This window comes from Pteropus medius, unplaced genomic scaffold (assembly GCF_902729225.1).
Source record: "Pteropus medius unplaced genomic scaffold, Ma_sr-lr_union100, whole genome shotgun sequence".
NCBI classification, from domain to species: domain Eukaryota; kingdom Metazoa; phylum Chordata; class Mammalia; order Chiroptera; family Pteropodidae; genus Pteropus; species Pteropus medius.
Window position 1 is genome coordinate 21,262,127 of NW_024340696.1, and position 24,965 is coordinate 21,287,091.

At 32.2% G+C, this 24,965-nt stretch overlaps 1 protein-coding gene and 1 pseudogene across 1 annotated transcript in view; both read right to left on the reverse strand.

Moving 5' to 3' along the window:
* Positions 1-24,965, reverse strand: part of ASCC3 (activating signal cointegrator 1 complex subunit 3) — a 261,881-nt gene that overhangs the window by 38,225 nt on the left and 198,691 nt on the right. Inside the window, exons 35-36 of the mRNA XM_039869401.1 lie at positions 20,265-20,376; positions 19,938-20,072 (exon numbers count right to left, since the gene is read on the reverse strand). Coding sequence (XP_039725335.1) covers positions 19,938-20,072; positions 20,265-20,376 — 247 coding nt within the window. The remainder of the gene's footprint in view (positions 1-19,937; positions 20,073-20,264; positions 20,377-24,965) is intronic.
* On the reverse strand, positions 16,805-16,922 carry LOC120610392 (uncharacterized; annotated as a pseudogene).

Here is a 24,965-nt window from a genome sequence, read left to right on the forward strand (position 1 = left end):
TTCGGAGAACAATTAAGATAGGCACAAGAAGAGAAGCCAGTGTGAGCGGGGTTAGTGATCTGCTTCTTCTAGAGTGATGTCCATGCCTATGAGTGGGCTCTGGGCAAGGACAGCGGTCCTTGGTTTTCTTAGTCTGGCTCTCAGCATGGAACCTCCACCCTTTAAGTGAGCTAGGGAAGGGGCAACTGGGGCCCTCTTCTTGGTCTGCCATGTCTGGAGTACAGCTTCTACCTTATGTTAAGTAAAAAATGCCACTTCATTTTTTCTATATATCTAAATTGACTATTTTTTCTTAATCATTCTAAAGGTAGATCGCTTCCCTTCCATGTGGTATAATAGCAATATTAAAATAGTGCTTCACTGTTTACCAAGTCTTTTCACCAATGTACTATATATTAAAAGCAACTACTTTGAAGAAAAATAAATATCATCATTTCCTATTTCATTGGTGAAAAAATAGGCTCAGAAAGAATAAAAACAGTTACTCTGGTGATGGTGATGTATTTGTAATAGTTCTTTCTATTATGTGAGGGTCTTTGTCATCTGAGTATTCATTATCTAAGTCCCTATAGCTGCAAAATTGTGCAAGGAAGTAAGAGTTATAACACAACTAATCTTAACATTTCATCCAATTAAAAATTAGTCATCAAGCATTCCTCCTGATGTAACATTATCATTTATCTCTAGCCATCAGTTAACTATGTCATTCTAATTGTAAAAAATCAATGAAACAATATAATATGTTGATATCATATAATATGTAATATATGTATTATATCAATATATAATATATATAATATAATGATGCTTGGTAGGTTAAATGTATTACATGCATTTTCAACTTAATGATATTGCGAAGTGAAGCTAAACAGCTTGAAAAATATGCATTATTTCATTAAATCAATGAAGGTGATCTTTGAAAAATTGAACAACATGCAAATCCATTGGCAAATGAGAATCAGGCAGAGTTAGGCTGATTAACAAAAGAAGAAGAAAAATACTTAAGAATGATACTAAAAGTGCTCAAAAACAATTTCAACGTCAAAGTACTGAGATAGATTATTGGGAAAATAGATGATGTCCGTAAGTATATTTTTGGAAAAAATTATTTAATGATTGTGTGCTAAAAGTTAAACCCAATGTGAAAAGTATTATACTGATACATGTAATTGCTAGAAAAACTGTGTCCTCTCAAAAAATCAAAACGCAATTTTACTAAGCCTGTAAGAGTTAGCAAATAGTTGAGATATAAGTTCAACTTTGTTGAATACTAAAGTAAATGAACTTTTGTCCACAGCTTTTACTTTTATTTTTGAAGATAAAATCTTCAATAAAACTGTCCTCTTCCCTCACTCCACTTGCTATAAAGTATTAGACTCTCTTTTAAGTAGAGTAAATTGTGTGGCTTTTTCTAGGGACCACTATCTTCAGTTCTTTAGCATTGCCTCCTCTTTGACTCTTTCAACTTATTTCGTGCAAGGATGAAACAAAGCTCCCAATAAATTAGGCTTTGAATTGGATCTAAATTCTGTGCCTTAATAAAAATATGGCTATTTACAAAGCTACCAACTCACAAATGAGTATAGATGATCGCCATCTTAACGACTGTTCAACTTAAGATTTTTTGACTCGATGAAGGTTTGGAAGTGATACATATTTAGTAGAAACTATACTTCAAATTTTGATCTTTTCCTGGGCTCGTGATATGAGGTATGATACTTTTTCATGATGCTGGGCAGTGGCAGGGAGCTGCAGCTCCCCCCAGTCAGCTACATGACTGCAAGGGTAAACAACCAATACTCGACAATGTACTGTGTTGCCAGCATTGTTTTCGATATTGTATTTGTGTTTTTGCATCCCATCATATCCATAAAATGCCCATCTGTGTCTCCTGCTTTCGATGAGAAGAAGAGGAAGGCAATTACTTCTGGGAAGAAACTCGATAACTGCCCAATCATAGGCTAATGTAAGTGTTCCCAGAATGTTTACAGTAGGCTAGGCTAAGCTATGATGTTCGCTAGGTTAAGCGTATTACATGTGTTTTTGACTTAATGGTATTTTCAACTTATGAAGGGTTTATCAGGATGTAACTCTTAAATCAAGGAGCATCTGTAATTCTATACATTTGTATTAAGATATTACGTTAAATCTGTTCCAATGACCTGAAAATCTTAACACAAGTTTTCTAAGATGGAGAACCCCATTGGTAAAAATTCTGAATTTCGAGTTACAATGGGATATATAAATCTGCATATTTAAATATATTCAAATGTATCTAAGAATTTTGTCTGGACAGTATTATCACTATTAAGTATAAACTTTAATTTTTATAAATGGTTGTTCCTAAAGATAGTTTACCAAATCAATTAAAAACTACAAAGAATACATGTAACAGAATACAGTAAAACTTGTGAAACAGGTCAGTGCTTACATAAAGCCTCATAAGTTTCAAGAATTCCTCCTAGATGTTTAATCAACAAACACATCTGAGGCTCAGGGTTCAGAAGATGAGACACCTGTGACACAGTACCTAGAGCAACAAAAAGTAAGCTATAGATTGACTAGATGGCTCCCACTGGTACCAGAGAAATAGCTCAGAATATTTTCCCAAATGTATTAGATTTTATTGCTTTTATTCACTAAGTGCAAAATTTCTTTTCTAAAATCTATTTAAATCATTTAAAGGAACTTCTGATTTATATGAAATGCAAAAATCTAGGTTCTCTGAGGAAACAAACAGAAATGGTAGTTTGCATATATGAATGTATATATTAACTATTCTATTATAAAGAAAAGTCTGTATTGATTAGGAAGAAAATATAGATAGCTTCAAATTTCTGAAAAATTCTGATAAATACTGTAATTTTCTATTTTGATTCAGAAATGTACTGCTTAAGATTAAGGACTGATTCAGGAAATAACTTCTGTTCTCTTTTGAAACCATGTTTTTTAAGGAGAGTCAAATGCTGCTACAAAATTAATTACATGATTTGCAAGGCCAATCCGAAAAAGACAAGTTTGAAGAAGTTATGGTGGACATGTATCAAATGAAAACACTACAGACTTAAGGGTTTTGAGATTTCTTATTTAGACTAGATACAGTACTTAAAGATATATTTTCGTTTGAGTGGGAAAGGTAACTGACAACAAAAGCTGGCTTACTTGGTACAGGCTGGGGGAACAATTACTTAAATTTACTAGCGGTTGTTACCACTTCAAAAATTATTTTAAAAATAGCTCTAGGCTTCATCTTAACTTCTCAGGTAGTTCTCTAGTTCCTCGGAGACCTGCTTACTTTCATTCCATATTATGTCTTCTGGCTCTTTCCTCATAACTGGAAAGCCTTCCTGACCTTCAAGAATCTTGCATTTTGTTGGAGTCTCTTTTATGAAGTGTTAGTTTTTGAATTCTATTTAGAGCTTTTTAAAATGTATATCTCCCCATAGACTACAAAATGCTCTTCGTAAAAAGAACAAGATTTGGACTAATTATTAACAAAAATCTAAGACTTAACCACATGAAAGGTGCATAGGTATGACTAGAGTCATAGGAAGGGCTGATTTTAAATAAATATCCCAGAATATATGCATGTCACACTATTCCAAACAAACACCTTGTGAGGTTATAAACTCATTTCAAGGCAGCTTTCGTCACAAAACATTTTGAGACTTCTCTTTTGGTATGGCAGTCAGAATGACTATATCGTGTAATCAAAACTAATTTTACAACCAAAAATTACCTGCTGACAATCAACAAATTTAGTCTTCTGACTTGGCTTTAGATACCTTTTATTTTCTCAAAACAAAAGCAAACATCCAAACAAAAAAGTACCATTACTAGATGAAATTTTGTAATAAAAAAAAAATCAAAAGAAGTGCCACGGGCCTGGAAGAAGATAATATATATGTATTTTTTGTTATGAACTCAGTAAACCACTTTTAAGGTAAATAATCTTAAGAAGACAATAATTACTAGATGTATAAGTTCTGTTATGTTTGCTAAAAAAGTCACTTAACTTCATTTTGAAGCCTATATTAATTGCTCAAAAATACAAACGTACTCATAGATCACACAATAAGAGAGTGAACAGGTGTCACATGGAAATCATAAATTAGTAGAAAAATAAAACCATTAAAAACAGATTGGATATACATTAAAAAAACAAAACCCTACCAATCAGACAGCTAATGCCATATTTTTCTGGTAATATATTTAAGAGGATACTTTAGGCATCTAACTTTGAGTCTGTTTTGGCAGAAACCTTTTACTTTTGTTCATGTGTTATAAAAATTAAATGTTTTGTTATGAACTCATAAAATTAATTACTTCCTCATATTTAGAGTTACTAATATTTTGGCTCCAGGGCAAACTTTTAAGAAGTTATATCTAAAGACAACAAAGAAAAATAGAGATTTTTAGTACCAGATGTCTGGGAAGATCCCATTTGGATTTGAGCTACTTAAATTTGCAATCATGTATTTATACATCTAACAGAGCTTCTGTTTCCCCCAGAATCAGAAAATTAACTAGCTTTGTAGCATCTTCCTTGATCTGCCACCCGTGCCCTGAGGATTAGAGACTCCACCTGAGCTTGTTTTACAAGCATAACAGAAAAAATTAATCTCTGCTGGCAGCGCTCCCACTGGGATACTGATGAATAATGATATCCCTCTTTTGCTGCCCTCTCAGTCCACTAGAAAAGCCACTCTAACCCGGCAACGTGGAAACTGCTGAAACCATTCCAGCTGTGGATTAGCAGGCAGTCAGGCATCCATCTGCTCTGTGTGAATCAAGAGAAAGCAAACATGCATTCTTATGGCTAACGTCATATTCAAACCCTGTAACATCTTATAGGAATATATACATGTATGTATATTTCTCTATACCTACCTACCTACCTATTCAATTACAGGCAACACACACCATGAGCTGATTTAACCCAGTTCCTCAATTTAGTTTGCATTTTCTTGGTGCTCTACATATTGGAGAACAACGTACATGCTCAGAGGTTATAAAGTATAGCTCTTAAATTTGGTATTCATATGCGGCTGATTAATAAGAAATTAAACTTCTGATTAATAAGAAATTAATGTATATAAGAATACATTAGGCAAATACACATTCCCAGGTTCTCAATGTAGCAACCAACTACCTGTTTTGAAAAGTAAGACCTTTTAATCAGTTTCTAACCAAGTGTTACACAGAGGAACTGTGGCCTTTAATTTTACTTGGCTTTATTTTACTGAAACACAAATGTAGTAGACTTCTGCCTTCTCCATATCTGTAGACTTCTGCCTTCTCCAAAAAGGAAAGAACCATTGCTTTTGGTCTACAAATGGCACAATTAAGTTTAGCTCTTTATTAATAGTGCTCTAGTACTTTAATACACCTATAATGTAGTGATGACTGATATTTATAATGATAGCTTCAGGATTCTGAAAGGTCTTTATGAGTCTTCTGAAAGACCAAAGAAAATATTTTATAGCACAGTTCTGAGAGTACTTTATAGTATTAAGTTCTTTGAGTTCTGAAATTCATATATAATATATATAAATTTTATTATAAAAATAAAAATATTTCCCAAAATCATCACACTATAATTCCAGTCAATAATAACAACAATGACAATTAAAAAAAAAAGCCCACCCTGCTTTGCCGTTCTAGTCTAGTATGACCCACACTGCTCTCATGTGGTTCTCAAGTTGCAATTTATTCATTTTTCCTTTTTCTCTGATTTTATTTGCATTCATTGCTTATTTTGATGTCTTACTGATTCTTTCCTATCTCACTTTTTTCCCCTCCTACACAGAATTTAAAAAGTAAAAGTAACTCAAGGTTACAACCCTTTCTGTGCCTTCAGTCCAGCAGGGCATACACTGCAAGCTCCATCACTGGTTCCTCAAGACAGTTTATTTGTTCATCTGTCAGTAAAAGATGACGCCTGTTTGGCATTTATCTTACAAATCTGCTGACACGACTTAATAAATAACAGAAAATACCTACAGAGATGGTATGAAGTCCCAAATGTAATAAGTTGAAGCAAGTATATATATATATAGAACTCTTCATTACCAATGGAAATATTTTAAAACTGAGATTATAGTGTTCTGCCAAACTGTATTATTCTTCGGAATTATATATAAAATAATAAATAGAACATAAGAACATATAAAATTTTATGTATCTGGGAATAACGACATTTGGAAATCCCTCTTACCTCCCAGCTTTTTTTTTTCAAAGCAGAGCGAGTTCTAACTTTCTGACATAATCAAATTTCTGAAACGTGCTTATATTCTATTAGATTGTCAGCTGGAAAACATTGTAAAATAAGTGGAGCCTTTTTTAGGAGAATGTAAGTTAAAATAAAATGCAGATGGTGTGAATAATATTACTCTAATAAAGACCATATCTATGTATTTTATTTGGTAGTAACAACAATTTTTTTCAGAATACATATAAGTATGAAAATGGGGCACATCCATTTCTTTGGGTCGAGAAATCAAAAGATATTCGGCTTACAATGCATCACTGGAGAGGAAATTCCTCTAGGCTTCTGCCATATGTATGATGGTTCAGCATAAAAGTATTCTGTTTAGTCCTTCTCACAGTGAGAAGACTACAGTTCACTAAGAATTATTAATGACTAGTTAGATCTTTTTCTTGAAAGAGCTTTCTGAAACTATTTAGCGAATTAGTAAGTGAGTGATCCTCTATTGTTTGAAAGGGTAAACCTAAATATCTCAATAGTAGAATGTGCGTATAGGGCTATGTGAAAACAAATCAAAATGAAAACACTTTTCCCACTGATTCTCTTTCAAAAATTTAGGTTTATGTTTAAATAATTACAACTAACTTATTCTTAAAGAGATATCGGTCTTTTTAGAAAAGTTCTCTTTTTTTTTCTTTTGCTATTATAAATAATGCTGTGATGAACATCTGTGTATATATACTATCTTGACAACACTATTTTCCTTAGGCTAGATTCCTAGAAATGCAATTATAGCACCAAGGAACATTTTTAAAGCTTTTTTTTTTTAAACTTTGATAGATACTAGATATTATTAAAATTCTTTCTAGAAAAGTTGAGTCAATGAAGACTGCTTAACAGGGTCTAGGAATGTCACAACTCACAGCACCTTCACTACAATGAATATTATCCTTTTTGAATTTCCAAAAATTTAATATGCTAAACAGATTATTATTGTTTGAATTCATATTTCTTGATCACAAGATGGTTGAGTTGTTTTGATATTTGTTAAAAATAAATTTATTATTCTGTAAGTTGTGATTTCATGTTGTGTTTTCATTTTATAATTGAAATCATAGTGGTTGTTTTTCTCAATTTGTTGATTAAAAATTAAAATATATTATCTTTTTGTCTATTATAATTCTGACAAATATTAATGCTTTTTAATTTCACATATAGACATGCATATATTTTATATTCTTATGTAGGCAAATCTACCCATTTCCTTTTGTAATTTCTTCAATTTTGTTATGCTTTTTGTGTTTCTTCCCCTCATTTTTAAAAAATTTTAGCATTATTCTTAGCTTTAAATTTTAATCTGATTGAATTTTATTCTGCTATATGCTATGATATAAGAGTCTAACTTGAGTATTTTCCCAAAGTGAGGTGGGTCTTACCAGCGTGTGAAAACTGTCCTGGCTAAGGTGAGGAAGGAGGCATTCCTAGCGTATGGAACAGCACTAGCTCCATGGAGGAGCAAAGGGGAAGAGTAGTTACACATGGAAGCTATTTTCATTTCAACCTAAACTGCAGCCAGACTCAGAAAATCTCATGTGGCATGCTAAGAAACCCAAGTTTATCTTGTGAGATTTTTTTGAATAGAAGCAGATAATGATATTTGTCCTATGTTGATATAATTTATAAAAATTATGTCAACTACTAGAAATTGTTATAATATTAAAATATTAATGAAAACTAGCAATAACAGATATGAATGATTATAATAAGGTGGCAGATAATGTAGAGGCTTTAAATTATTTTATTTAATTTTTCCTTTTGTTTTATAAAGGAGCATAGAACATGGAAAGATTAAATGACTGACCCAAGGTCACATAGTTAGAAAACGGTGGAGTCTGTATAACTTCAAAGCCCATATTCTTAATAACTAGATTTTCAGCATACTCTAAACATGCTGGTACAACTTAAACTTTTAAAAGGGTTAATATCAAACTATAATTACTTTTTAGACATAGGCCTTTTTCTTTCTTGAAGATAGAGACCATACTTTATCAATCGTCTTGCATCTAACACAGTGGGTGCTAAATAAATACTTGCTGGACTGTTGAAGATGTGGATTTAAGAATATTTATAGGACAGTAATAGGTATAGAATAAGTAAGCTTCCAAATAAGAGAAAATGAAGGACAAGCAATAGAAAGTAAGGCAAAGAAGAAACCATAGTACAGAAAGAAAGATATTAGAAATGTATGGAATAATAGAAAGAATGAACATTTATTTCCTTATAAGAAATTAAAATGAAGTACTCCTTTGTCTATTTGTTTCAAAAATGTTGACTTTTTTTTTTTACAAATATCTAGACTTTTAAATATGCCCCCAGGCTGTATATTAAATAATGTAATATTTGCCTAATTATTCAGACAAAGGAAGTACTATATATCACAGCCCAACTCAGAGTTGGTATTACTAATGAACTAGATTAAATTGACTAGAGCTTGAACCGCAATTGAATGAAGAGAAATTTTCCAGATGAATATATGCCTAATAAAATGGCCAATTTGATCTGCCTGATTTTTCTCTCAGGCAGGTTCCCAATGGCTTCCTGGCTGTTTTACAGCTTTCTGCACAGTCCCAAAAGAAAGAACATTTTTCGTACTAATATAGCTTCCTCATGGATTTCAAGCCCAAGTTCCTAATTCAGAGAAGTGCTAATATATTTGCAAAGCATCTTAGTGAAGGAGTAATCACCCAGCTATAATCACTATTATGAATCATAATTACTTTATGATTTTTCCTAATTACTAAGTGGTTTTTAAGAACTATAAATAGATGAGCACTCTTAGGAGCACAGACATTGGTCTGGAAGCCAGGGCAGTCTTGAATGCAAAACAAAAACAAAACCCAAATAATAAACCTAAACTAAAACACAAAACGAAAAAAAATCTATCCAGATGAAGGTCAGATATGTTTGAATATGTATCTTCTACTTTATTAGATCTTCACATTAATCCTGTGATAAGTATGGCAGGTATGACTGCACATTTTTTTAATGAATGAGGAAACTGAGGCTTAGAGAGATTAAATTTCTTGACCGTCACACAAAGAGATTAAAATGGCCAAACCGAGATTCGAACCCGTGTTTCCTAAATGCAAATACCGTATTCATTATACAATACTATACCCACCTCAGTCTATTTGTGCTCCTTGCCTACATTTACGCGTCTTTTCCCACCTCCTCAGTTTTAGCTGATGACCTTGCTTCTTAGTTAATGAAAGATTAAAGCAAACAAATGAGAATTTCCTCATTATCCTACCATCCAATACCAACCTCTTTGAATCTATACCCCAATATCTTGTCTTTTCTCCTGTTACAACGGATAAATGTTCTCTACTTTTACGAAAGGCCAATTCTTCCATTTATGCATTGATTCCTATCTCCCTTTTGTTTTCTTAAGAACTTTGCTCTTTCCTGTATCATTAGTTTCCCCCCTCTCTATAGCATCATTTCTATCAACATATAAATATGCTATGACATCTTTAAAAATAGGAAATTGATTTCATGTCACGCCCTCCTCACTCCCCAGCTCCATGTAAGAGTTAACTGTATTTGCTGTCTCTGCTTTCCTAAAACTCCTCTCTTGAGTCCCCTCAAATAAAGCTTTTTTGGGTCTCCTATCACTCAACTAAAAATATTCGTTAAAAGACATTTAGGATCTCCATCTTATCAAGTTGAATGATTAATCTTAGCTCTCATCCACTCCATATCAACAGTCTTTAACTCAGCTAATCACCATCCTCTTCTCAAGATACATTTTCCCCCTTGGCTTCCAGGACAGTGCACTCTCCTGAAAATTTTTCTTTTCACTTAACAGCTCTTGCTCTCAGTTTTCTTTGCTGACCCATCTTCTACCTTCCCTCAACAACCTCAACATGCTAGCGTTCCCAGAGTTCAGACTTCAGAACTCTAGTCAATACTTACTGCCCAGATGATTTCAACCAACCTTGACTTTGAAATTTTAAATATCATCCATATGCTTGCCATCAGACCCCACCAAACTTATTAGCCTTCTTCACCTCAATAAATGGTATCCTCTCTCACTGAGTTGTTCAAGTCCAAAAATCTAGACATCTTTATTTCTTCCATTTACTTATAATCTAGCAACTCCTGTTGGTTCTATATTCAAAACATCCTGAGTCCAACCATTATTCACCATTTCAACTTTTGGCCAGTCTACCCAAGTCATTTTCTCTTATGTGTACTTTCGGCAACAATCATTTCTCTACTAAGGAGACAAAGTGGTCTTTTTAGAATAAAAAAAAATCATATTATTCTTTTGATTGAAATCTTCCAATGGCTTCTCTGAAGACAAGATAAAATCCAAACTCCTTAGCAAGGCTGTAGATGACCTCACTCCTCCTACTACATCTTCCCAGTACTTATTCCACTCTAGCCACACTGACTTTTCTGACATTCCTTGAACCTGACAAGTAGCTCCTGCTTGTGGCTTTTGCATTTGCAATTCCCTCTGCCTAAAATTTCTTTCCCCAGGCTTTCTCATGAGTTGCTCCTTTATGGTACTCAGTCCTCTGTTCAAATATTATACAGACTCCTCTAGTTACCTCTAGACTCCTGCCTTATTTTTTAAAAATCTCACTTGTATCCACTTAAAATTATATAACATGTTTATTTTTTTACTTGTTTACCAACCCCACTATGAATATAAGGTCCGAGAGTGCTGGAACTTCATCAGCCTAGTTTGTTGCTGTATTCCATGCCTGGAACATATAATATGCTCAATAAATATTATTGATTACTATAATAATAGCTAACATTTATTGAGTACTGGAAATGAGCAAAGGACTGCTCTGTCTAATAAAACAGTGATTCTATTGTGTTTCTCTACATTATTATAGAAAGAAAAAGCCTGGTATGCCAGTTAATCAAAAGGGCTGTATGTCCCTCAGCCCCAAGGAGTATTTGATTATTTTTTCCTTTTAAAATTCTATGTTTCCAAAAATAATGTAATATTTTAAACTCTGCTTAAACTACTTGGGAGTTGGAAAGGATATCAGGACGTTTAATTTTTTCTTTGCTCTGTTTGGCAGAAATGATACTGAAATACATTCAATTGTCTTTAAGTATCGAATGATCGCAATTATTTTCCTACTTGACTGCTTTGTGAGAATACAAGGCAGGATGGTATACTGATTAGTTTAAACAATGTTTTGGCATTATTTGTATTGGGAAGATACTTAGAACAGGAACCATGAACCTTTTGGAACACTTCTGATCACTACTATTAATTGAGGAAGGAGCTAGCATTGATCTCGGAACTGCTCCACCTGCTGGACCAATGAGACCTTAAAAATAATTTTAGAGTATTTCGACTTTGGGATGAAATTAGGAACATTTTGAGAAGTCAATTTCTAGCATATGAAAATTATATTTTAAAATGTTTTATCCAATATTAAAATTCCCATTCATTTTTGCCACTTATTTTAAAGTCTAAACAATGCTCTGCTTATTCAAAGCAGAATGAAGTGACAAACGGTTAGAATTTACGAAAAAGATTTTATTCTCAGTGAGATAATCTTCTATCTTACTTTCATTATATTTTTATTATCTCAATGTAATTGTATATGTACTGAACAAAAATATTTCAAAACCAAATTAATAATAATTTTCTTAGCCAAATGATTCATGATAGGGTTCCCTAAAAAGCAAACTACACTGGCATTTTATAAATATAACTTAATTTATATAAAACCATTCAAGATTATATTCGCAATTTAAAATGTCCAAATGGAGTCTCCCTTTGTAAATGCTCTTACATGACCCCCCAGGAGCTTGGTGATCCAATCCTGCCCACAGGCCAGGCTGGAAACTCTGACTTTTGGGGAGAGCAACTTCAGCAACTCTTTTGCCTTAAATGCCACAAGTACAAGCAAGCATTTCCCATGCATAGGTAAACCCATACTAAGCAGCAAAAGCAGAAGAGACAAACATATTCAGCACAAGCCTATTCCTTTGTTTTTATTAGCCTCTTGGGCTCATATAAATCTCCTCAAAAGATATGAGTCTGTCTTCTATTTCTTTGGTATTTCCCCTAGGACAGTGAATATTAGATACAACACTTAGCAAATCTTAATAAACGTTGACAAGCCAAAAGTATTTTTTACATATAGCTTTAGATGAGAAGGTTAATGGCATATTTTTTTAATGTATCTTGCTTTGTAAGATTAAATAAAAGGGCAAAAAAAGATGCCAGAAAAGGAAAAAGAAAAGTACTAAACAGCAAAGGAGAAAAAAAGAGAAGGGCATTAAAAAGGTTGCTGATAGATACGGATTCTTATTTCAGCTCTGCCATTTCCCTGTTGGGAGCTGAGTTTTTATATTATTTTTCCATACTGATTATGTCATCCTGGGCAAGACTGGGTCTTTGTTACTTGAAAAAATAAGAAAGTGAAACGAGGTAATAATGAAAGAAATATTAAGGTTCTTCATACTTTGGTATCTAAACTCATTTCTTAATTAACAGCCCTATTTAATTGTAAACCTTTAGAATCCTAGTAACTGACAGCTGTACTTCTGTGGGGGCAGTTTAGAAAGTCAAAAGTAATTAATAAATGAAAATTTAAAACAGGACAAATTTCAGGTAACATCACAAATATATTTTATGCTCATCGAAACATAATTGGCTTAAAAATCTTTAGTGTAATCTACTAAATCACAACAGATCTATCTGAGACTGAGGCCTTTTACCAGAAAAATACTTTACTTTTCTCTGAAGAAAGCCTGTAAGTGCGGAAAGCTAGGAAGAAGCTAAGAAATAATGAAGAACAGGAAAGGTCTCGAGGGACAGAGACCAAGAGACATAGAAAGATACCTTTTTTCAAGACATTTTACCATCTGTGCCTCTCCAAAAGATGCCAGGCAGCTCCCCAGCCTGAGGGGAAGAGTAGCTCTTCTCACGAACCCTGGAAGACAGCCCATTAGGTTTCCCCACTAGGAAGATAAAGAGCAGCAGATGGGATCCTGCAATTGTCAGGAGGTTATTTGGAAATGCAAGGCCATGAGGTTGGTGGTGTTCACTATTACTCGGTTAACCTTTCCTTCCCTTCATTTTTCCTTTAATGAACTCTTTAATTTTACATGCTGGGTCCCCTACCAATACTATTCATTTCTGCTTGTCCTTTTTATTTATTTCATTTTAAATTTCTCCCTTTAAAAAAAATTCTTGCTTATTTTTCCAATCTCATGTTTTAGAAAGATACATTTGCAATTTTCTACCAAAAGATCTGTAGCTGTGCCCCAAACAGGACAAAATTCAAGTATTAAAATTCTGTATTATTGAAAATGTTCTACATGTGGGCAGAGCAATGAATCAGTGTGCTTTTAAAGAAAGCAATATAGAGAACTAACTGTCACACCTGGAAATTTATTGATACATAAAAATCTTATTGTTCTGGTATTTTTCTAAATTTAGAATGGTTCTATTTTATATTAACACATAAAACCCATAGTTTTAGTCGATACTCAAGGCTTTGTGGAAAAATAAGAATTTTATAATTTTTCAAATTGGATATTTCACATATAATCTCTTATTCCTGTGTAGTCACAAGAACCATAACAACTGAGTATATCTTTAAAAATGTTTTTTGAAAATTCTAGAGATAGAATACATTTGGAGCATACTTTGCTTTCTTTTGAAGCTATTAAAGCCACAACAAGCATCTTCTGAAAAATCTGTTCAAATAATTCTTCCCTAACTTTGAAATCTTTTCACTTCTATTACTGTCCACTGAGCATGTCAAATCACGGTCCTTGTTTGCCATGACGACAGGCACTTTCTACTCTAGACCTTGGCTTTCAGTGCCAACATCATTAAGAGATTCTTCAAATTACTTTTTAAATGTCCTTTTCCCTCAGGATTTTCACTTATATCTAATTAGACTACTTACTCCATGCCATGTAATCCCTGTTGCCAAAACTGCTAAATGCTTCAATAAGTAGGAGGAGGGCATCAATGGAGCAAGACAGATGTAATGTTACTGGTTAAAAATAGAAGTGTGAAGCAGCTGCCTTAATTATGAAGCTTATTAATTCATGGTGTTAAAAAAACTTGGCAAGAGTTCTTATAAAATATCTAGCCTTTCCAAATAGCATCATATTGTTTAAAACTTAAAATATATATTTTCAATAAGAAATGCTGAAAGTCATTTTACCAGTAATTAACATCTGTATTTAATACCTATAATTCTTAGTTACAAAGATGCTTATAATTTTAAAAGAAACTCTGCTTCTTAGTTGACTTTTAAAAGTTACATACCCCTACATTTCAATGATTTAAAATGTATGTACAGCTAGAATTAAATCATAGGATAAGGATAAAATATGTCTAGGAGAAGAAGGAAAAGTATAGGAAAAAAGAGTTCTAAAGAGCTACTTTTTATAGAACCTGGAAAAAATTAAAGTCATTAAACTTTCATTTCGTTTTCTGGATATTAACATTTACCATGAGGGTTGTTTGATGATTATAAATAGTGTATATAAAGTGCCCAGTATGTAGTAGGTGTTCAATAAAAGGTAGTGGTTATTATTATTATTTAATAGATATCTTGGAAAGACAAGATTTTTTAAATAAATGGTTTACTATTATAAAATAACATTAGTGAAGAGAAATAGTCTCAATACAATCTTTGTTTGGCCTTACACCTAGAATCGAGTATTTTACTATCATTTAAAGGCAATGGCAGCTAAAAATGTAAGCCAATAACAGTTCAGTTTCTTAGGAAGAAGAGAAGAAAGTGAAAAAAACAAGTCTAAAAGAGGTGTTACTGGAGGAAAAAACATTTGTGTATTTTTTTTCAGTGTCGACTGAAATAAAGATTTACATATAATGGAGTAATAATCAATAGGAATTTGTACCTGAAAGTATAACAGACTGCCACACTAAAAAAAAAAAAAAAAATACCCTCTTCCTCCACAATATTCTGAAGGATAAAAACATTCTAAGTAGCTAGGGCCCAAGGGAACAAAATCATGCAAATGAACAAAGGTCTAATCCTAATCCCTGCCTTCCCTGGTCTGTAACGAAATGATCATCATCTGTCACACCAAATATGACAGGCACAATCCCATCTTCTCTTTTAGTTCTTTAGTAGTTTTATCATTAATAAATTCACTCCAGCCCTTTTTGGATCTATATATTTTTGGCCTATATTATATCCATCAATTGATGTAATAAATTCTCTGAGTTTATTACTTGCAGGATCAGATGGAACTTCCTACTAATTGAAAAAATTACTCTGTTCTAAGATCTAAAGAGGGGCTCCATTCATTCAGTTCATGATCTGAATTTCAGTTACACTGATTCAAAGCTTTTGCCTTTCTAGACTGAAATGCTCTATTCACATAACTTTTATCATATGAGTAGCTCAGTTGGACCCACTAAAATGATCTCCATGGTGTTTTTTTGATGTGGGGCCAGAAGAAATGTATATAGCAAATCTCCTGCATAGGGAAAGTTAATATGAAGGACAGAATACAATAACCTGCTTTGTTTTTAAAGACTCTTTTTGATGATGGGCAACATTCTGCTGCCATTCTTAGAGCATCATACTGAGGTGGTGACCTCAATCAGTCACAACATGTAACTGTTTCAGTTTATTACCATGGCCCACAGTTTATCTATCTATTGCACACACACACACACACACACACACACACACTCACACACTCACACACACACACACACACATGCGAGTAAGGTTCACTAGTCTATTTCCTGTCCCTAGAAAGAGCCTCATACATTGTAGGCAAAAAAACATTTTGGGGGAATGAATTAATGTAGCCTGTGAGTAGAAATGTTACTGATGTAATTTAATATAGACAGATGTAGAATAATATACTAAGGATAAAACATCTACTTTATGCATGATTCCTTATATGCTTAAGATATTTCTTAAGATAATCTCATTTAGCATAGGTCCTTACTATTTGGAAGATTTTAGTTTTCATCTTTAAACTAAAAAATTTCCTATTGCCTCCATTTTTTAGTTAAAAGGGTGATATCGATATAATACTATTCCACAAAATACCAGGCTGACCCCAACCATTCTAATAATAGAGGAAAAGAACAAAAAGATTAGAATTCAGATAGGGTATAAATTTACCTAATATACGGATTTTTTTTAATCAAACCTGACAACCTTCTGCTATGAAACACTGTGAAAGAGAAAAGTACGCAGTGTCAAAAACACTATGAAAGGAAGCATATCATGAAATGATCTGATTAAATGCATTCTCTTATTTTTGAGAGAATGACTTTTCTGGTAAATATTATAAAGGCAATAAAACCTATGCCTACTGAAAAATAAATTCTAATTCTTATTTCAGAAAAGGTGATAGTAATATATAAAATGACCAAAGAGCAAAAATTCCAATATATTTAAAGGAAAAACAACTTGATGGCTAAGTATGAGATTCTACTTTTTACTTTTTAATTTTAATTTTTTTTTTAGGCAAGGCAACCCTTGGTTGACTTCACAGATTGCAAGGAACTTAGTAGCTTACAGTCCTTTATTTTTGTGTATTTTATGCCTACAGCATTGGTCTTCCTATGTGGTCTCCCATTCAAGTACTAACCAGGCCCGACCCTGCTTAGCTTCAGAGATCAGACGGGATCTGGCTTGTTCAGAGTAGCACGGTCATAGACCAAAGTACGAGAATCTAAATATATATCTTCTTTAAAGGAAAGAAACATCTAAAAAAATATACCAATCATCAATTACAAATGTATATAAAACCCAGATCATCATTTGAAAAAAGTTTTTTATGTCAATTGAAGAGAAATAATAGGTTTATGTATATTTAAATGTTTTAATTCAATGTTTTTTCATTCTATGATTTCCTTCTAGTTTGTTTTCTCTGTGCCAGCAATAATCACATTGCGACACATTCAAAGAACCTAAAAAAACCTTAAAAAACATAATTTCTGCATTATCATTAATATCAAAAACAAAAACCAAAAGTTAAATACACTATGTAGCGTAAGAAGCAATGAGAAACTTCATTTACTGCAAAAATTAAATTAATAAAAATATTGTAGTAAGTTCAAAGTAATACACAAGAGAAAAGAAAATTTTCACTTGTGATATTTTCAGAAATACTAAAATTATTCTTAAAATGATTATATTAAAAAATAAAAGTTTCACAATGACTTTAGAAACATCGATAGGTGTTATCTTAGTAAAAGATGCTGATAGTGACTAAGTTATAGTGAATTGTTCAAAAACATGTGACCTTATTAAGTATTATAAAAACAAACACAATAATGAATATAGGCCTTTGAAACACTAATGCTACCCACATCCTCATTGCTTTTCTTTGCTCTGTTGTGTTTATCCTGTTCTCTATAGCTTCTGTCTCCTCTAAAGCTTCTTCCTCTTTGTTTCAAAACCATAAGGAGATTAATATGCAGTTTTGGAAGTAAGAGTAGAGAATAAATGGCTATGTTAGTCATTTAGGAATTTTTGATGTGGAATTTTTAAAAAACATTTAAAAATATTTCTCAGTGAACAAATGATTTTTAGAATTGTTCTTTAATCCTTCAAATACAATCTTGCTTTATTATTTAATGTTGCTCTATTAGTATACATATGTTCTTCTGTGAATAGAGAATAATTCCTTCACAAGAAATTAACAAAACAGTGGTACCTACAGATTTCCTTGTCAATGTGAGTCCTATAGTTCTAATGTCCCAGTATTATTCAAAAAGAAGTCTCACTGAGTTATTACAGACTTAGATAGACACTATCTAGCAGAAGCTGAAAGTTTCTTGGACTAAACACCATAGGATAAAGAGATCACATCATTGTTAATGTGAAAATTGTTGGGTACCCCGAACAATGCTTATATAAAAATTACTGCTGAGTTTATTTTACGTATACTGGCAGATGATTTGTTTTTAGTTATTCACAAAAGAGTTCACTTTATTTTAATAAAAATATACCATGAGATCAGTGTAACTGGTTTTAGGCAGTGCTGGAAAGAAACAGGCTGTTGAAAGGATGTGGACAGACATCTTGTCTGATCAATGCTTTTTCATAGAGAAGACAAGAAAATAATGGCTTAATTGCCTTGGTACTATAAACATTTTTGGTCTTTTTTAGTGGGATTGAGGGGGATACAGAATGTAATATGCGTATGGTTTTCACAAACCTCCTTTACAAACAATGTGCATCCAGTCTTAACATGACATACTTTGTACCTCCCACCTCAGTATACTTCACCTCAGTGTGTGTGTGTGTGTGTGTGTGTGTGTATAGTATGATATGAGAAGTGGCAATAGTACAACAGTTAAGAACCCATACAGTGGAAAGCTCCTAGACTAGACCTGGTACATGAAAAATGCTCAAAGGTGTTAGCTATTATTATATGAGTTCCCAAGGTAGACAATTACTTTTAAATATTAGGTTAAGTAAATATATCAAGGTAGGTAAATATATAAAAAAAATTATATTCTTAAATCTAACAAATACTAGTTTAAGATGCTTGCCCAAATTAATTAACCATTTATTTTACTGTCTTTCCCCCAGATAAATCCTGATTTTATGAATCTGATTGGGAAAATGATAAAAACCTCATTCTTAGGGATCTAAAAAATTAATTCATATTGTTTAAACTCTTACCTAAAAAATGAACTTTCAATTTTACACAAAATCACTTTTTCAACAGCTTCCTCATATACTTTAATGCTCTACTCTTTTCTATAGGACAATAGAAAACTGATTAATACAGGATCCATCCATCCTTCAATTCATTAAGAAATATTTTCTGACTCACTATAAATGTACTTGGCCCTATGCTATGCACAAATCTATACACTAGTTTCTCAAAGGGAAAACAGCGAAAAAGTCAAAAACTATGAATGGGATATTGAAGCCTATTAAGAATGATAAAGTGATAGGAGAGGTATATCTTGACTAATGTGCCAACAAAGATTTATGGTCAATTTTACTTAAACTGAACAAAGACAAAAAGTAAATAAGGCATATATAGTAGGTTGAAAGGAAGATGGAAAAGATACTCCTAATAGTAATTTTAACTTCAATATTAAATTAGTTCTTAGCTTCTTGGCAAAAAAGCAAAAATGAACCCAGTATAGTTATTTATTTATTTATTTTACTATGGAATAAATCTGTTTTTGTTTTCTTTTTTTTAAAGAAGGAAAGGAGGTGGGAAGTTAAATAGCTTTTCTGGCATTAATTCTAAGAGAAATGAATCATGTGGATCCTTACATAAAGAAACTTCAATAATACCATAGATTCAAGAAAAATTATCCTAAAGAAGCAATAAGAAAGGCTTTCAATTATAATTCAGAGAGATTATTATATTGAAAGATAGGATGATCACCTGGCTGTCAAGGATGGCTCAGTTTATATCTTTTATACTGGCTTAAATATTAATAGTGCCCCATTCCATCATGAAAAGGATCCAAGTTTGGATGATAAATTATGTGGTCATCTTATCTATGGAGAACTTGGTCCAGATATGTTGCTTTAGTGATTCTGTTTGACAGATGAAAAGACTTCATAAACAGTTTCTGCCATATTTCTAGAGTAACTAGATGGCAACAATTTAAGACCTAAATTAAAAGAAAGGGTATAAAATATATAAAATATAATCTCTTTATATTAAAAAAAAAAACAATGAATATCATGAAACTCACACTCAGAATTGAAAGCAGTTCTTCAGTACTGCATTCAGGTTTCAAACGCTCCTTGAACATTTTAACTGTTTGGTGCTTCAAATAGTAATAAGAGGCAATTCGGCCATATGTCAGAGGTTCGATGCTCCGATTATCCTATTTCGAATGAAAGATAAAATGACATAAAAAATACAACAGAAGTGCATACATTTATAAAATTAATAATTCGTGCTAAAGTTGTCATTGTAACAAATTTGTTAAACTTTTTGGTTTTCATTAGAAGCAAAAGCCCTATTGTTAAAAAGCTGGGCAATCTTTTCAATTGAAATGAATGTGATTGAGTCTTACCTCTCCAATTTCAATACAGTAGGAATGTTCCAATTCAACCAGGGACTTCTCAATCAGATAGGACAGAAACTTGTTCACAGAGTCATGGCTCACATCACTCAAATTGTAGTAGCTAGAAAATAAGCAAAGTTTCATGATATTTTCTATTAAAATTATTGTTTCAATTTCACATTGTTCTTTTCAGAATTTCAAAAAACAATTACATTTATAGCAATTCAAAGAAATAAAGCAACTGAGAATACCATTTCCATGTGACAGATCAAAATCCCCATACTAAAGTTTGCTTACCTTTGGTTACCCTGATGAACAATGGCAGTACATTAAAAATATGTAAGATAAGTAGATACAATTCAGCATCACCTTAACAAGGTACTAATTTTCCAGCATTAAAACTGGCATTACTTCAGTTTACACATCTATAGTAAACTAAACTTATGCACTAGATTTAGAAAGGATGAGAAACACATTCTATATAAATATATATTTCCCTTTTATATGTAAAAACCCGTCCTTGGTAACTTCACAAAACTCGAAGAACTACTGATTTGGGTGGTAGATGAATTCTTTTAGAAAATGTGATCAATTGCTATTCCCCTAATGCTGAATAAATGTCATCCTAAAGACTAGAAGGGACATCATCAGGCTAACATTTAAGTCTAATGTATAGAGAAAATATACAGGTTCAGCTTTGCGTATTTTCCAAGTAAAAAAAAAAGTCTAAGGACATGAGATTCACCTGGAAATGCTCTTCTATTTTGACAAGACGTTCTTGTCAAATCCCGAAAAACACTAGAAATCTGTGTCTGGGAATAGATCCAAAAGGTGAGAGACTGCCCCCACAGTCATGGCAGATCTCTAATTCCTGCAGGGTGAAAAGCCTGTACCCTAGTCAGCATGGAGAATTTATATGCCCTACCTCCATCCAAATCAAGGAACTAGAGTGGAAAGTGGCCTCAGAAAAGAGACTCATCAATGAAACCTCAGCACAAGTGTTTCAAATCTGTACAGGACTAGGAAGGAGATATTCATAGGTTGGGAAGAAAGTGTTAAAAATATCCAGTAGGAGAGGCCTAAAGAAAACCACAATCTGTCAAGTATGGTAACTTTTGTTCTTTATTTAAAGGGAAAAATTTGGAGTCAGTATACTTTAAAAATTTTATTTAAAAATATACAAAGCAGGTCTTAAATCATAGTAGGATATATTTTCATTGGAAAGAGAAATTAGCACAAATGGTTGGGTACAACCAAATATGAGAGTCTCCATTTGAGTAAAGATTAATAACAGGCTATTCATTTCAGGAAATAACTGTAAATCATAATTTATGCCAAGGATTTTAATTTTCATAAAAATGTTTACTTTTAATTTTAGTCTGTAGAGAAATAATTAAGTTTTCTGGAAAAGTTCTTGTCATAGACCAATATAAAGCAATATTTATCAATTAACAGATAAATAAGTATTGAAACCAGGGCTGTCATTAATTTAAACAAAACTTATAAACTTTTATCTAACCAGGCATATTAAAGTGAAAAACCAGCATTAGAAACCATTAGAAAACATTTTATTTATCCTGAAAAATGACTATGAATAAGAATTTATTTAGAATGATGTATTCTGCTCTTGAGATAAAAATAAAAATTCTGGACATTCAAAGCCCTAGAATGAGACAGATCCCCAAAGCCATTTCAAATAACAGTTGACCCTGGAAACAACATGGATTTAAACTGTGCTGGTAGACTTACATAGATTTTTTCCAATAAATACTGTAAATGTATTTTTCCTTCCTTATGATTTAACACTTTTTCCCTCTAGCTTACTTTATTGTAAGAATACAGTATACAATACATGTAATATACAAATTTTGTGTTAATTGACAGTTTATGTTAGAGGTAAGGCTTCTGGTCAACAGTAGGCTATTAGTAGTTAAGTTTTGGGGAGAGTCAAAAGTTATACACAGATTTTCAACTGTGTGGGGGTCAGTGCCCTTAACCCGCACATTGTTCAAGGGTCAACTATATTAACAATGTATTTTGTCTTTCATTTTTTCCCAACAAATAAAATTTATCTGCCAAACTTTCTGCAATATAAGTCCTCGCTTTCTACAGTGATCCCCCCGTATCCACACTTTCCCTTTCCATGGTTTAGTTACCCATGGTCAATAGCAGTCTAAAACTATTAGATGGAAAATTCCAGAAATAAACAATGCATAAGTTTTAAATTGCGCACCATTCTGAGTAGCGTGATGAAATCTTAAGGTATCCCGCTAAGACCCACCTGGGTCCTTAGTGAACCACCCCTTTATCTATGTTGTATACACTACCTGCTCATTAGTCACTTAATAGCCATCTTGGTTATTAGATCAACTGTCACAATATCGCAGTGCTTGTGTTCAAGTAACCCTTATTTTACTTAATAATGCCCCCCACAAAACAGGAGCAGTGATGCTAACAATTCAGATATGACAAAGGGAAGTTATAAAGTGATTCCTTTAAGTGAAAAGGTGTAAGATCTTGACTTAATAAGGAAAGAAAAAATCATATGCTGAGGTTGCTAACATCTACAATCAGAATGAATTTGGTGTCCTTAAAATTGTGAAGGAGAAAAAAGAAATCTGTGCTAGTTTTGCTGTTGTACCTCAAACTGCAAAAATGATGGCCACAGTATGTAAGTGCTTAGTTAGGACAGAAAAGGCATTAAACTTGTGAGTGGCAGACATGAAAAGAAGACAAGTTCCGAATGATGGCAATGTATTGAGCCAGAAAGCACTGAGTCTATACAAAGATTTTATTTAGCAAGAAATCTCCTGAAACAAGTGACTACATTCATATAACTTTTATTACAGTATATGTTATACTTGTTCTATTTTATTATTAGTTGTTGTTAACCTCTTATTGAGCTTAATTTATAAATTAAATTTTATCACATGTATAGGAAAAAACAGTATATATACGATTTCATACCCTCTGTAGTTTCAGGAATCTCCGGTGTGTGTGTGCGGGGAGGCGGGGAGAGGGGCGGGGGGAAGTCTTAGAATGTATCCCCTGTGGATAAAGGGGGCACTACTGTATTTCACATTCATTTGGCTTGGTAAGCCTATAAATTTTCCAACATTTTTTTCAGGTGTCTGGACAAATATACAGTTGATAAAGTTATTTCTAAATTAAAAAGACTACTGAAAATGTGCCCAAGACACTGACTGAATAAATACTACCATTTTCTTGGTACTATTAGTATCATATTAGTATAATAAATAGTATCATATTCTTGCAAATAGAGCAAGGATCAAGCTATTTGTTATGCAATTAAAATCACTAAAGAAAGACATTATGAAAATAATATTACCATTAAAACAAAAAGTTAAATATTCCATTTTTATCCATAAATTTATCAGGCCATTTGAAAACAAAAAATCTCACAGATGTTGCTACTGATAACCATAAACCATTCTCTATAGATATAACTAGAATGCCAACTTTACCATTTGATGCCTTAATAAACAATTTTAGCATACTTACAAATAATATTTAAAACTATTAATAAAAACTTTTCTTAAAAAAACTGTAGATTCTTTTATATTTATTTTATTCCTGTTTTATGTATTTAGAAGATATATTTTGATGGGCTAATATGTCTTCTAATGTGTATTTATTTAAAACTGTTGGAAAAAAATTTAACTAATTTGTGGCTTTTATTCAGATAAAGTACAGTCAGAGTAAACATTTCGTAAACATTTAAAATAAATTGCAAAAAAAAAAAACCCAACTAAAATCATGTCTCTGAGACTACCACAAATTATCTGAGGACTACACTAAAATATTATTCATAATCTAACTTGCTAAAAATTAACATTTTTTGAGCAGAATAACTTAAAAACTCCCATTGATATTTCTTCTTAATATAGTTCTTTTCTAATGCACTCACCAACATTCTTACTGACTTGCATAAAAGAAGAAATACAAAATTCAATTTAAAGTAATTGAATTGACATAAAATTTATTCAATATCAACACTTTTATCTTTATAATATCTGGGGCTAACCTAGAATTTTAAAAATCCCTAAAATTGTTTTCTTCAGGTATCCTGGTATAAATGCTAACTCTTATTTATTTTTAAAAAGTGACAACTTTTAAATATTGAGACTGCTAGTTAAAATGTTATATTCAGAATATAATTGTAAAATCTCAATCATTAAAATACTTGTCTCCTATGCAGCCAACACAAATACTAAAATGCATCTATTTTTGTTAATGACATAACTTCACTGATTTATACCAAGTATTCTCTGTTAATATTTTGAAACAGAGGATCCTTGGTATAAATCAGTGAAGTTAGATTATTAGATTATAAGGCAATTTAAAACATTTTCAAATACTTATGATATTACTACATCTTAATTAGACATACAATTTAAAAGACACTGTTAAACAATAAAAATAAATGTAAATGGAATTATTTTTTAGTAACTAACAAAAATTTGAGAGATAACATATTCTGACACTTCTGTGACTAAAGAATGGCGTTTATATTTACATGATCTTTATTAATAGCATTATTGGTCTTTGCTTCTATCACGTGAACTTTTCAGTCACTGTGCAATTTCTAGCCTAAATAATTATAAACATTTAGCTAAAAACATTACATATCATTACTTCAATAATCACTTTACTAACTTTAAAAAGCATGCAACGGCTAAGTAAAAAGGT